Source organism: Botryllus schlosseri, chromosome 2 (assembly GCF_051294905.1).
Source record: "Botryllus schlosseri isolate E-star chromosome 2, Bs_hap1, whole genome shotgun sequence".
Lineage (NCBI taxonomy): Eukaryota > Metazoa > Chordata > Ascidiacea > Stolidobranchia > Styelidae > Botryllus > Botryllus schlosseri.
In genome coordinates, this window is record NC_137237.1 from 20,260,827 (window position 1) to 20,274,180 (window position 13,354).

At 38.1% G+C, this 13,354-nt stretch overlaps 1 protein-coding gene across 1 annotated transcript in view; it reads right to left on the reverse strand.

The window, feature by feature from the left end:
- The window catches only part of LOC145456514 (uncharacterized), a 38,286-nt gene that overhangs the window by 4,735 nt on the left and 20,197 nt on the right, over positions 1-13,354 (reverse strand). The window contains exons 3-7 of the mRNA XM_080334654.1: positions 6,145-6,260; positions 3,907-3,985; positions 3,646-3,702; positions 1,263-1,390; positions 801-954 (exon numbers count right to left, since the gene is read on the reverse strand). Of these exons, the coding sequence (XP_080190780.1) occupies positions 801-954; positions 1,263-1,390; positions 3,646-3,702; positions 3,907-3,985; positions 6,145-6,260 (534 nt within the window). The remainder of the gene's footprint in view (positions 1-800; positions 955-1,262; positions 1,391-3,645; positions 3,703-3,906; positions 3,986-6,144; positions 6,261-13,354) is intronic.

Consider the following 13,354-nt stretch of genomic DNA (forward strand, 5'->3'; position numbering starts at 1 on the left):
GACGTATCCTGCATCGAGTAGTGATTGAGTAATTACTAGGCGCACATAAATAATTACTAGGACTGGGCACAATGATCCGAGAACTCGAATTTTAATCGAATATTAGTTCTAATCAATCTAATGATTCGAGTCGAGTAGTGAGAGATGAATTTTTCTATTATTAAAATTACACTCCCCTAGACCCCTATAGTCGGTTTATCATGATAATTATAGTTTCGATACTATTTTCCAATGTGGACACCTTCAAATGGTCGTATCAAGGGACACATTTAAAACAAACGGGGTTTTAAAAACAGGCCTTTAAAAAAATTTTTTTTCTTTTAAGTTGTAAAATTATGCCATAATTGTGTCAATACTTTACAAAAACATGTTGTATGAGCCTACGTACAATTACCACCAGATATTGCTGACGTAATATCGATACTGGCTGTAACCTGCAAAATAGTCGGTTCAACGGCAATAGTACATATATTTCGTCAAAGGAGCTATTTTTACCCTATATTTTCAATTGTCAATGTCAATCCACTATGACGTCACAATTGAATATTAGTGACGTCATGGCTTAAAAAAACAATAAAAAACATGTTTTAAATTAGATCCTTGTTTTAATCATGTTTGTTTTAAATTGATTTTTGTTTTAAACGCAACCCTAGTCGTATCGAAGCATACGAAACATACGGTAGAAAGCTACGCGGACATGGACATACGTACGATCAACTCGATGAGTTTTCACGATATTTGTGACTTATCTTCCGCATCGAGATAATGGACTTGTAAATTCGCGTAGTTGGTTAGTTTACCTCAATACGCTCTTTCTTCAAAAGTATAGCGTCTTTTCCCTCCCGCTTCAAGTACAGCCGCGACTCCTCCAAAGCGCCCATTCGAGATCCGACAAAGATTGACACTACACTGACAACGGCCGATATCGAGGATACAACGACACACGCGAAGTATCTGCAACTCGTGACATGCAGTATCGTCAGAGAAGTGTACTGCGGCACACGAAAGCACTCCCCATGATTGGCCAGGTCACGTTAGGCAAATTAGAAATATCAAGACTATGGCAGGATGATACTGATACAAATCTTCACTCTACAGTGACGTGCTGTGAGTCAGATTTACAAATATATAACTCCGAACCCGTAATAGAGTAATAATGGCCATAGTCAATTAAAAAGGCGTTCACTATGGATTTTATATGGTGCAGTTTCAAGCATACGTAATTCTGATTACATCCATTCAGAATGCAGGCGGATACTCACAGTCGATATCTGAGGGAGCCGTGAAACTTCTGATTTTGTGGTGAAGGATTCATTGCCAAACGATCGTATTCAACGCAAAGAATTGACGCCACGAACGTAAGAGTCGACATCAATATTTGCATAATTATCTGTCGAGCAAACGTGCATCATAATGTCTCATTATAGTATATATGGCAAAATCCTTGGTAGAGATGTAAATATAAAAGCATCCTCAACAAACACGTGCTTGCTGATTTGACACGGAGTTAACGTAACAGCCATGACACGAAAGATGGACGGGTGGATGAGGTCGAAGATAGGCGTTTACTTTACTGGTGAGATGGTAGCCGTACTCCCCGTGTTATCTCCGAGGATTATATTCTGCAAATGCTGTCGAATAGGCCTATATGTTTTACGAAGCCAACGTATAGCGTATTTGGAGTGTGTTAATCATATGACACAGTTCAAGCATAATCAATGACAAAGTTGGGTGTTGTTAGAGTCGAATCATTGCAAGCGACTATCTTATTTGTCATCTTCCTGTAAAACTTGGTCGCAGCAACCTTATGTTATAACAGTGGTTCCTAATTTTCACTCAACGGTCGTACCATTGCTTACGCTATAATTCGCTAGCCTTGGGCGAACTCAATATTTGTTTTGCTGGATCTCAAAAGCAAACGCCTAAGTAGAAGTAACGCCGGAATTTCTACTCAAGTAGAAGTAGTAGTGCTGGTTCACAAGTAAGTAAGAAAGTAGGCATTCTACACCTATTTTTGCCTATAAAACTGAAAACTGTCAAGTAGAAGTAGAAGTAGTCTAAAATCATAACTACTTGATAAGTAGTGCGAATAGGCAAAATCTACTTCAAGTACTTCAAAAAGTAGAAGTACTTCGTTACTGACCACCTCTGATTGTACTACTTATCTTCATTTCTGGTTGAAACTGTCTCTCCTTACGAAGCAGGTTGGTCTCGAAAAACTTTTTTGACTTTAAAACTGACAATTTTTTACACGAAAAAAATATATTTTAACGACATCTGGACGTGTGAAGAGTTCCAGTATAGTTCCATCACGCATTATGAAAGAAATAATTGAAATTTATTGTAGTACAACGAAAGATACTTTCCTACATTTTCGGGTAGAAAGTGTCTGTCCTTATACTTGCCAAGAATGGAGAAAGAACGTTCAACAGCAGCAGTTGTTGTCTGGCAACACCGTGTTGCTTCATTCTGACGATGTTGTCTACATCACAATTTTTCATCATGCGCTTCAAACACCAAACAACACAACACCATGTCAAACTATTTGTTTCATTTGACCGTTTATGATTCACAATGAGTAGAAAATGTGCCATCTACTACGGTAGGCCTATAAAGTAAGCTACAAGCTGTAAAATGTCAAATGATAAGTTCACCGACATCTAACACCCAAGATACCAACGAAATGCAGGTTGCATTTTTTTATTACTTTGTAAACAATTTTGACAAATTTTTGACCTAACGCTACAATTTTGACAAAATTTTGACTTATTTTGACATGTCAAAAAAAAATTCGCCTTAGTTATGAGGAATAGATTTTGATGGATTTACGTATGAGAGAGCCGTTTCGTAAGCTCTGATCAAATCAACACGTCATCGGTAGATAGATAGATACCATGACGAAAAATAGTTCGGATACAGATACCACTGCTATACCATACGTAAGAAAAAACGACCTATAGGGCATAAATCCAAAGTTGCCCTACGTACCACCAATTTCGCTGAGTAAGATAAATATAGAACTTAAATCGCGGATTTCTTTATTGTGAGCGCCTATGGGAGATTGGATCACTCAAACTGCGCTGAGTCACTGGCTAGGCATTTACAACAGAAAACACAAAAATAACGCAAGTCATTGATCGTTATCTATCAATAATATATTGCTGGTAACATTGTTGTTACAAGGAATCATTGAAGAGCTTCTTGGAGGCACAGAACTTCAATATACAATTGAATGGTATATTCATATTGAAATAGGCTAAACCCGAATATTTTCGGCAGACACTCGTCAGGGGTAATCGTCAGCAACTAGTAGAGAATTGGAAAGAACATTGTATATCAACAATCGTACCCCAAAATATGATGTCACCACCATGAAATTTCAAACGAGAGAGCGTTCAATGTACTATTTTCAGGTGGTACACGAACTCCTTTTGTTGACAGGGTTTGGGTTGGTTTATTTTGATAAAAGTCGACTCCAGGGCACATAAATAGAAGTGTGAACGGCCCCTCTCAACGCCGCGAAATCTGTCGCCTCGATAATTATTCGCTCAAGTCGGAATTATTGCTGGTACAATGTTCCAGTTGCCCGAAGGGACGAGCCGCAACTGTAGAAGCATCACCGTATCTGATATGAAGACTGCTTACCGTTTTTGAACGACGATGACACGCAGCAATGAAGTCCATAGCAGTAGAAATCGTCAACTAGAATACAATGATATCGATTATATTTCAATTGCGCCCTAATGGACAAACGACGGCCATATGGCCTACTCTCATACATGTACGAGTTTATGACTATTATTGATAAGGAAATGATGATAATTATGAAGCTATACGTCGGCCCACTTGTGTATGCGATAGATGTTTAAATTCCCTCACCCCTCCTAGTGTCGACTTGCAACTCACCAAGACACCAGTCCATATGGGAGTATAACTTTCGTTCCCGATTTCTGTGCGCTTTGGATATCTCGGATCTTCAGTAAATCTACATTTAGGGAATGGTAGCATGAATTAATGCTGTTTACAATTTACGTCTTTTGTATGGTTATGGCCCACTTTATCTATGCGACTAAGCCGTACTCGGACACACATCTATCCGTCTGCGTTGATAGCTGCTGAATTTGCACCGAGTATTTACAGGAACAAACCCCGATCCGAAAATCGCTGGTATCGGGCAATACTACTAATAGTGCGGAGCTTGGACCTGAGCTGGATTGGATATCCGGCCGGATTTTTTCCATTTTTGCAGAAGCCGGATCAGTACTTTTTCTGATACGGCCGGACCAGTGAATTGAAAAATGGGATCGGAGTTGGACCATAGAATTTGTCGATCCGCTCCGCACTAGCTACAAACGCTATTCCCATATCATGTGGTTATTTTGAAGCTATGTGTGACAGTACAATGCTACAATCCACACCAACAGCTAATTGCAATTCTCTAAAACAAGGCTATTCATCAGTAGTTAAATGAATAACATGAAGATGCTGATGTATATGCAGAGGTGGTCAAAGTAGTCAAGAAAGCTACTCAAGCAGAAGTAGAAGTAGCGACGAAAAAACCTACTCAAGTACGAGTAGAAGTACTTCTTCCATAAGCAACCTAAAACTACTTGAAGTAGAAGTAGAATTGACTGACTTTAAAAGTACTCAAGTAAGTAAGTAGTTGTGAAAACGATCCTAATTCGTTCACATGGATTGTAAAAAGGTGCAAATTGAGCTATATACGAAAGGTGACGAGCTTGATTCATATTGATGCATACCAACAGGTATCCAATTTTCGATATATTTTCCGGAAATTAACGGCATTACTACACTTGCTTTTATACTTCAACATGCATGTTATCCAGAAAAAAAGAACTGATATTAATTATAACTCAAAGTATATGATACTGGGAATTAAAAGTAAAATGTAAATACTACTTGTAAAAGTGGAACATGTATTTCATGCCTCTAGTCAGAGTTGTAATGACTCGAGTCACGATTTTTTGGTGACTCTACTTGACTCGAGTCATTTTCTTAAAAATGAAAAATGACTCGACTCGACTCGAGTCAATTTGTGTATTGACTCGACTTGTACTCGAGTCATTGCGCATGACTCGGAGTCCGAGTCTCGGACCAAGTCAAGAAGTCATATGACTCTAGACCGGGTCTACCAAGACAGGCATTTCATTGTAATTTCGAAGAATAGTAAAGTTATCACACTATAATTATTTTGTCTATCAGTACTAACACTTGAAAATGCTACGAGAAACTGATATAAGTGAGGAAAATTAAAATATTGTAAATGCGAACCAATCGATATCACCAGAAAGAGTAATCAAAAATGGGCTTAACAAGACTTTAACTGGAAACAGAGCAGTCAACACAATGACTTGGACTCGGACTCGAGTCAAAACACTATGACTCGGACTCGACACTCTACTTCGTGACTTGGACTCGGACTTGACTCGCTACTGAATTGAAAATGACTCGACTTGACTCGAGTCAAAACTATATAAGTGAGATTGACTTGTGACTCGGAACCTTGTGACTTGGTTACAACCCTGCCTTTAGTCCAAATAGTTGCAAAGGTGATATGCTAAAGCAGCTCTAAAACTAAAAAAAAAGTCAGAGTCCACTTTTCCAGATTAGGACACGCCATGGACATGCTAGATTACGAAACATTAGTTTCAAACGTCATAATGAGCCATATATACTGTAATGAATTATTTCATATGGGCGAAGGGCGACATTGTGGTGTAAACGGAATCACGCCATACCGCGACCTAAATTATATTCACCGATACTTTCGTGAAATCATACTGGTTACTCGGTATATACTTCGCGCGAAGCTCGACGAAAATTCTTCGCTTTACTCAACTTTGATGAAAATTAAATGTTGATACTCCGTGAAAACAGCCCCGAAATTTCTCAGGTTGTCTTCCTGATTGGAAGATTGAACTACTTCTACTTGACAAACTGAAAATAGCGAAAAGTAAGTAAGTAGATCACCAAATATTACGAAGTAGAAATAGCGAAAACCAGATCTACTTGAGTAAGTACCAGAAGTAGAGGAAAACTACTTGGGTACTTCGAAAAAGTAGAAGTACTTCGTTACTGACCAACTCTGTGTATGCGTAAATAATAACGGTAGATATGTCTTACGCGGTTACAGTAATCTCCGCTGCCATGTCTTCATGAAGCTGACTTTGCCTGAGTTCCGTAGAATTGATGCTTACCAGCATAACCCCAATGACAAGCAACGGAACCAGCAGGATAATCTACAAATACATGCGAATGAACTGATGATTCCATTACATGATTAGTGACGAAGATTCCTTGTTAGATTTCATTAAGATCTTGGTTGCTTTCACACCTTATTTAGCGTCCACTTGCAACGTCATAATTTTATTTATCACACGAGCTTTCGGAGCTCCGCTCCTTCGTCATAATTCTGCACGTTTTGCTCTCACATTATTGTTCATTTTGAAGTATGGACGCTAACCCTATAATTGAAATATAGATGGACAGAAAATAAAAATATGAAGGGACACATATTAATTTTTCCTTTTTACAACCACACAACAATAAGGTGACGTTCACGCTGATCTCGTTGCGTAGAAACGTTGGACTGTGCTCCACACGGCGAAAAAGGGATGTTTGGTATCATCGCAGCCCAGGGTTTTAATGACTGGAATTATAAATCGACTCGAGTCCCGACTTGACTCGCAATATTTTGGGGAATTGACTTGGCTCGAGTCATTTTCTTAAATATGGAAAATGACACGATCATAGTCTTGAGTCACTTTGTGTATCGACTCAGCTTGTACTCGAGACGTTGTACATGACTCGACCAAGTTATGTTGGTGATGTATCAAACGGCCAATACAGGAATTTCATTGCAACTTTCACGAATAGTCAAGTAACCACAGAGCAGTATCTCGTCTATCATTACTGATACTTGATAATGAAAGACAATTTTTTTTAAATCTGTTTGAATAAACATGGGAAGAGTGACAAAAATTAGTAGGCTATACATTCGATATCACTCAAGCATTGTAAAAAATTGTATGTGTGCATGACATGAACTAGTGACTGAACACTGAGCCTTGTGACTAGAATTCAGCCCTTTGCACCGTGACTTGGACTCGGACTTGACTCGGAGGTGAGTAGTATAGTAGATCTCTCATGATGTGCCTGGGGCTCTTATGGGCGGGGTGGTGACCTGCCTGAAAACCCGGGGTGATGACCCCACCCTTTTAGACCCCCCTTGTGGTGGTGACCTGCCATTGTTTCTTATGGGTGCGGTGATGACCCCACCCTTTCAGGTATAGGCTGCGGTGATGATATACCTTGAAAACTCGTGTTGGTGACCCCACCCTTTCGGTATAGGCTGCGGCGATGACCTGCCATGGAATGTCTGGTAGTGAACTAACGTTGTGGGTATAGGCTGCGGCGATGACCTGCCATGGCTTGTTTGGTAGTGAACTAACGTTGTGGATATAGACGGCGGCGATGACCTGCCTGTCATGTATTCTTACGCGGTCTCTGGTGACTCTCCATGTGTTCTTATGGGTGCGGCCGTGATTCGTACTTTTTGGTATAGGCATCTCTCGCGCTGTGTTGAATATGTATTAGGTATAGTAAATAGTCACGTGATTGACTCTTAGTTAATGTGTATACCTCAAATTATTATATATGACCAATTTGAAGTAATTCCAGCGTTTACGGTGAATGTGACTTTAATATATCGTTATTCTTATGGGCGCGGCGATGATTCGTACTTTCGTTGATAGAATGCTAGCGGCATGTCGTACTTTCACCAAAAAGGGTGTGAAATAGTTTGCTAAATCTAGGAATCAGTCGCTTGGTAATTAGTTTACCACGGAGCTGGCGTAGACGGCGATTCGAATAGCAACAATAGCCGCGTTCACAAACTAACACTCCAAAAAGGTGTGAAATATTGGTAAAATCCCGCGATCGCTCACAAGATAATACCTAAGACATAACCATCGCTCGCGACTCGCTGTTACATACATGCCGATCGTTGACAATGTAATATTTTGGTAATTAGTTTACCACAGAACCCGCGTAGACGGCGATACCAACAATAGCCGCGTTCACAAACTAACACTTCAAAAAGGTGCGAAATAGGTTGCAAATCCCACGATCACTCACGAGATAACACCTAAGACATAGCCACCCCTCACCAACTTGTTGTTACATACATTCCAATCGCCACAATGTAATATTTTGATAATCGGTATGTCACAGGAACTGGATTTCACTGGTAAAATTTAATAAGTAACGGATAACAGAGCCGTCACAGACGATGATTCGAATACCGACAAATTCTCACTTATTTGTGATCCCACCCTAATCCTTTGCGAAGTTGACGCTTATTCGAAAAGGTGTGAAATAATTGTAAAACCCTACGTCGCTGACGGGATAATGCATCAGATATAGCGATCTAGTTATAGCATGGGTCGGAATCCATTCGCGGGATGTACTAGGTAAATTGAGATAATCCGAAACGAAATATTTTGACTTTGGTGTAGTGTGAATTGAAATAGGATTGACAAACATGGCTATCAACTTTCCCACAGTCCCATATTGATATTATACACACATTGATTCGAAACAAGTAATGGAACATTGCAACTCTATTCGCGACCCGACTTTTCGTTTGTCAAAGCGACATTTTTAACATCTTACCATACTCAAAAGAATTATTTACAACATTAACAAGTGTTCAAAATCTAGTTTTCACTTACTTGATTATACCACTGCAACTCACAAATTTGAATTAATTCATTCTGGTTGTATTCATATGATCGGTCTTTTTATTCAATTGTAAAGGTCGTTACTATTCTGAAGACAAAGTAAGCTATTTACTAATCGACACATAAATGACTTGACATAAACATATTATATTTTGAGTATACGAGATTTGAATGTCTGAACAATAACTGAGAAATAATTTATCACAATAAAATACGTATATTACAGCGTAAAAGATGTTTGAATGTCAGCAACTCTGTACGGTCATAGTTACTACCACTAATTTACCCGACCAACTCGTCATGATCATTCCTGAAATCAACACAAATATGACCACTGACTTGAGTTAACCACAAAACAGCATCAAGTTTTAAATCCACTTGTAGCTTACGGATTATTTGAATGCTGGTTATGTTTTGTTGTAATTGAGTTAACGGAAATAGTATTACGTCTCGACATCTGACCATCTTACCATATTCAAAGAATCAACCACGAAAACATTGTCAAGTAAATCCGTTAACCGACCAACTCAACAGTATCAATATGAAAAACAGCCAAACATACACGAATCCATACAAGCACTAAAACCTAAAATCCATAACAAGCCTGGTTGTATTCATATCCCTACGCATCTTTTTTATTCAACTTGAAAAGTCGTTACTATTCTGTAAGACAAAGAAATTACTATGCGGTATATTTTGTAAGATAAAAGTAATTACTTCTCGGTGCCCGCGACTTGAGATTAACATAATATGTTTGAGTATGCGAGATTTGAAAGTCTGCCCAACATGTTGAGAATTCATTTCTTACAATCGAACGCAGGTGTTATATTGAAAATTATCATGATGTAAACATAAGGATTGACACATTGATTTGACATATGTAATAGTTGATCATGACTTGACTATTAAATAATTTGCGTTAATTAGACCCGGCGTTGTGGTAAAGATTATTGTGACAGCAACAAACTTTTCAGTACCATTGTTATTAACATATTGAGTTGTAAACTATGTGTGTCTAAAATGTTCTCGATTGGAAAATTATTCAGCCTTGGTACAAACCACGCAGAGTATTGTGGATATCAGGAAATATTTTACAAATGTCTGCATTAAACAAGACTAAAGATGAAACAACAATTCCCTTTGTTGAACAATAACCGGGGCAATACTTTATTGTCGGTGAGAATTGAAACACTTTCGCGCATTACCTGGTGTCAAGATATCACACTAGGTGAATTGACATACCACCATTTGATTAATGCTTAATCCGTTCGCATCATTTCACACTCACTTTGATCATTACAAAAGTAAATTGGAATATGTTTGCTAGGCACCACCTATTCAACTATACTTGAGTAATACAGAAACCTCTCAGCATTAATAAAATCGAAATGTGCGCTACACTGAAATCTACAAAAATGTGTTTGTATTGCTGTTCGTAGTAGCGATATCGATTTGAACCTCCATCATCCAACCAAACTACTGAGAGTCGTTGTCAATTTACATGACGTTCACTGATTACATACTAGAACTATTTGTGCAACGCACACGATCAGAGAAATTGGACAATTTTCCATTGCCATTCGTCAAAGTAAATGTCGTCACAATAATCAGTCACTAAAAGACCATATACTTGTATGTGATTGAATCACCGACAATTAACTCGGTAAATCAAACCCCTGAGAAATTTCACTCAGTCATTGGATAGGAAACAGTGTCGCTTAATCGGTGTGAGTCGTTTTTTCTAAATACTAATCATATCTGTCCAGCCAAGAACAATTTTCACTCACTTGGGTAACGAAACCAGTGTCCAATATCAATACAAGATATTTTCGTCACACAAAAATAATCAACTTCACTCGATATTCCCGTACTACGAAACTGTACAAAGGTTACATGTTTTTGTATGACATGGAATTAATACCGATCGAAGTAACCGTATTGGAGATAACTTTTAAACAAACACACTCTACGTGGTTAACATTCTCGTCGATTCTATTGTGATTAATGCATACTTCATGTGATCTGGATTCATTTCGAAATGGCTAAACATTCAACCTCGACGGATACGAATTGTCACACACTCAGGTAATATCATACCAAATAGTTCTTTACAAGACACAGAAATTTGTTTTGGTCGTTTCGACTTTATTACTGGAGATACTCATCACTTCGCTTAATACAATCTAGATTTAAACTCCATCGAACCTTTGGTGTCTATCGTTTTGCTGGATACGAATTATGTTAGTCTAAGAGTACACAATTTTCACTATCTTGGGTTATGAACTCAGTGTGTTAGCGATCATTCAATATTTTGTGGGATACGAATGATCATCGTCACAACTGTTACAAAAGTACGAAGGTTATTTACATCACACAAAGTAGTCGACCTTACTCGGTATTTTTGATACTACAAAACTGAAGAATGATTGCCTACGCTTTCTAAGTAAAGAATGCTTGGTTATACTCTACAAACTGTTTTGACGTCGCAAGTGTTTTTGACATGAATGGTCACGCATCTAAATATTCAAATAATCCAACACACGACTATAGCACTTACAGAAATATCATAGTTCTTGTAACAAAGTTGTATAAGTATAATGTTTATCGTAAGTCCCACATAGCCATGATATCCGTCCGAGTTTGACTTTTAGAAAACATTATACCGACATCGCGACATCTTTCAAAATTAAAATCGCGGTGACTGCTTCAGAGACCTACCAATGATATTGCAGTAATACAGTTACTTCCACAAAAGAGTATGTATTCGACTTACTTACCACAAATCTAACGCACAAAACAATTTACTTTACTAACGAGAAGCACCGAGCCTCACATCAAAACAACTAGAAAGTGGAACTATATTAAAAAACGTCGCTAACCTTTGTGCACCAGCTGTAAATCACACAAGCAACATGTTTCAAGATTCTGGTTATTGAAAAACGTTAAAGTGTTTCTCCTGCACCAAGTCGTTATGTTGACGAAAGCGTATATTGTAATGCCATGATCGATTTGCATTCGTTGGTCACAAACTGTCACTACTCTAAATAATTATTTTTCACTCAAACACAAAAGCATACTTGTCGCCAATCGTTTTCATCAAGCACGAGTTCAAGAAGCTTACTTACTACGACATGAATTGTTATTTTGATGTTGTGTAAATAGGTAATAATTTATTTTAGTAACACTACATCAACATCATCGAGTTGTGCGAATAGATTTACATGTGGTTTTAATCGAAGTACACAGCACGGTCTAATGTAGATTCATCTCTATTGTACAGCAACTCGGTAATCGAAATGCATTAACATTTAAACAACGATCTTGGTTCGTCACGCGAAAAATATCTTTACTGTCGCAACACTCTGATACTCTGCACAAGATGTGTAAATCCTTTTCACACTCATAATAATACACTAACGGGATACCGATGTCAAGCAACAACGTTTAACAACATCACTGACACTGAACATACGATACCTACCCAAGTAAAAATATCATTTTCACCAGGAGGTCAGTCGTTACTTGTGTACAATTACCATTTTCCCTTGGGAGTTTAGCGTTACCCGAGTAACAAAACCATTTTCACTTGGAAATATATGTTTTCCCTCAACAACAAACGTTTTTCACTTGGAAATATATTTTTTCCCTGGGTAACAAACCCCTTTTCACTTGGAAATATATTTTTGCCCGGGATAACAAACCTTTTTCACTTGGAAATATATTTTTTCTCTTGGTAACAAACCTTTTTCACTTGGAAATATATTTTTTCTCTGGGTAACAAACCTTTTTCACTTGGGAATATATTTTTTCCCCGATCAACAAACCTTTTTCACTTGGAAATATATTTTTTTCCCCGATCAACAAACCTTTTTCACTGAGCAACAAACCATTTTCACTTGGAAATATATTTTCCCCAGGCAACAAACCCTTTTCGTTTGGAAAACTATCATTTACCTGAGTACCAATACCATTTTCGTTTTGAAAACTGACAACTACACCGGTCAATTTGATATTTTTTTTGTATATTGTTACAGCAGACAGTGACAAAATATACACCAACAACGACTCCGATACATTTGTGTAATCAAATATTCACTTGCTCTGATGCATCCCATCAAAATCATTGGTTACTCACATACAATAACAATGTGCTGTTGTACATCGACATGTATGTTTTCGGAATTGGTGAATAAAGGGGTTTCTGATATGTCCGTGATGTCCGGGTTCATGCTTTGGATTTTCCAGAGTCAAAATGTCTGAATAAAACACCTCCTTGACTATGGTTGGTATGTGGATAACGGTGTTCGGAAAACGGTTGGATTTATGTCACCCATCGCGATAACAACTCCAGGTCGAGTTTTCCTCCCGCATGTTTACTATATTGTGTCTTTATTGGTCAATGTATGTCTCGACATTCAGTTTGAAATCGGAAACCCTGATAAAGTACGTAACCGGATCCGGATATCAACTCTGAATCGATAAACCAATGAACAATATTCAAAGTAAACATGTTACACCCTGTGTTTCCACGAAAAAATACCATCCAGACATACGTCGCGCTTGTTTGCCCACACCAGTATACGCGCAAATGG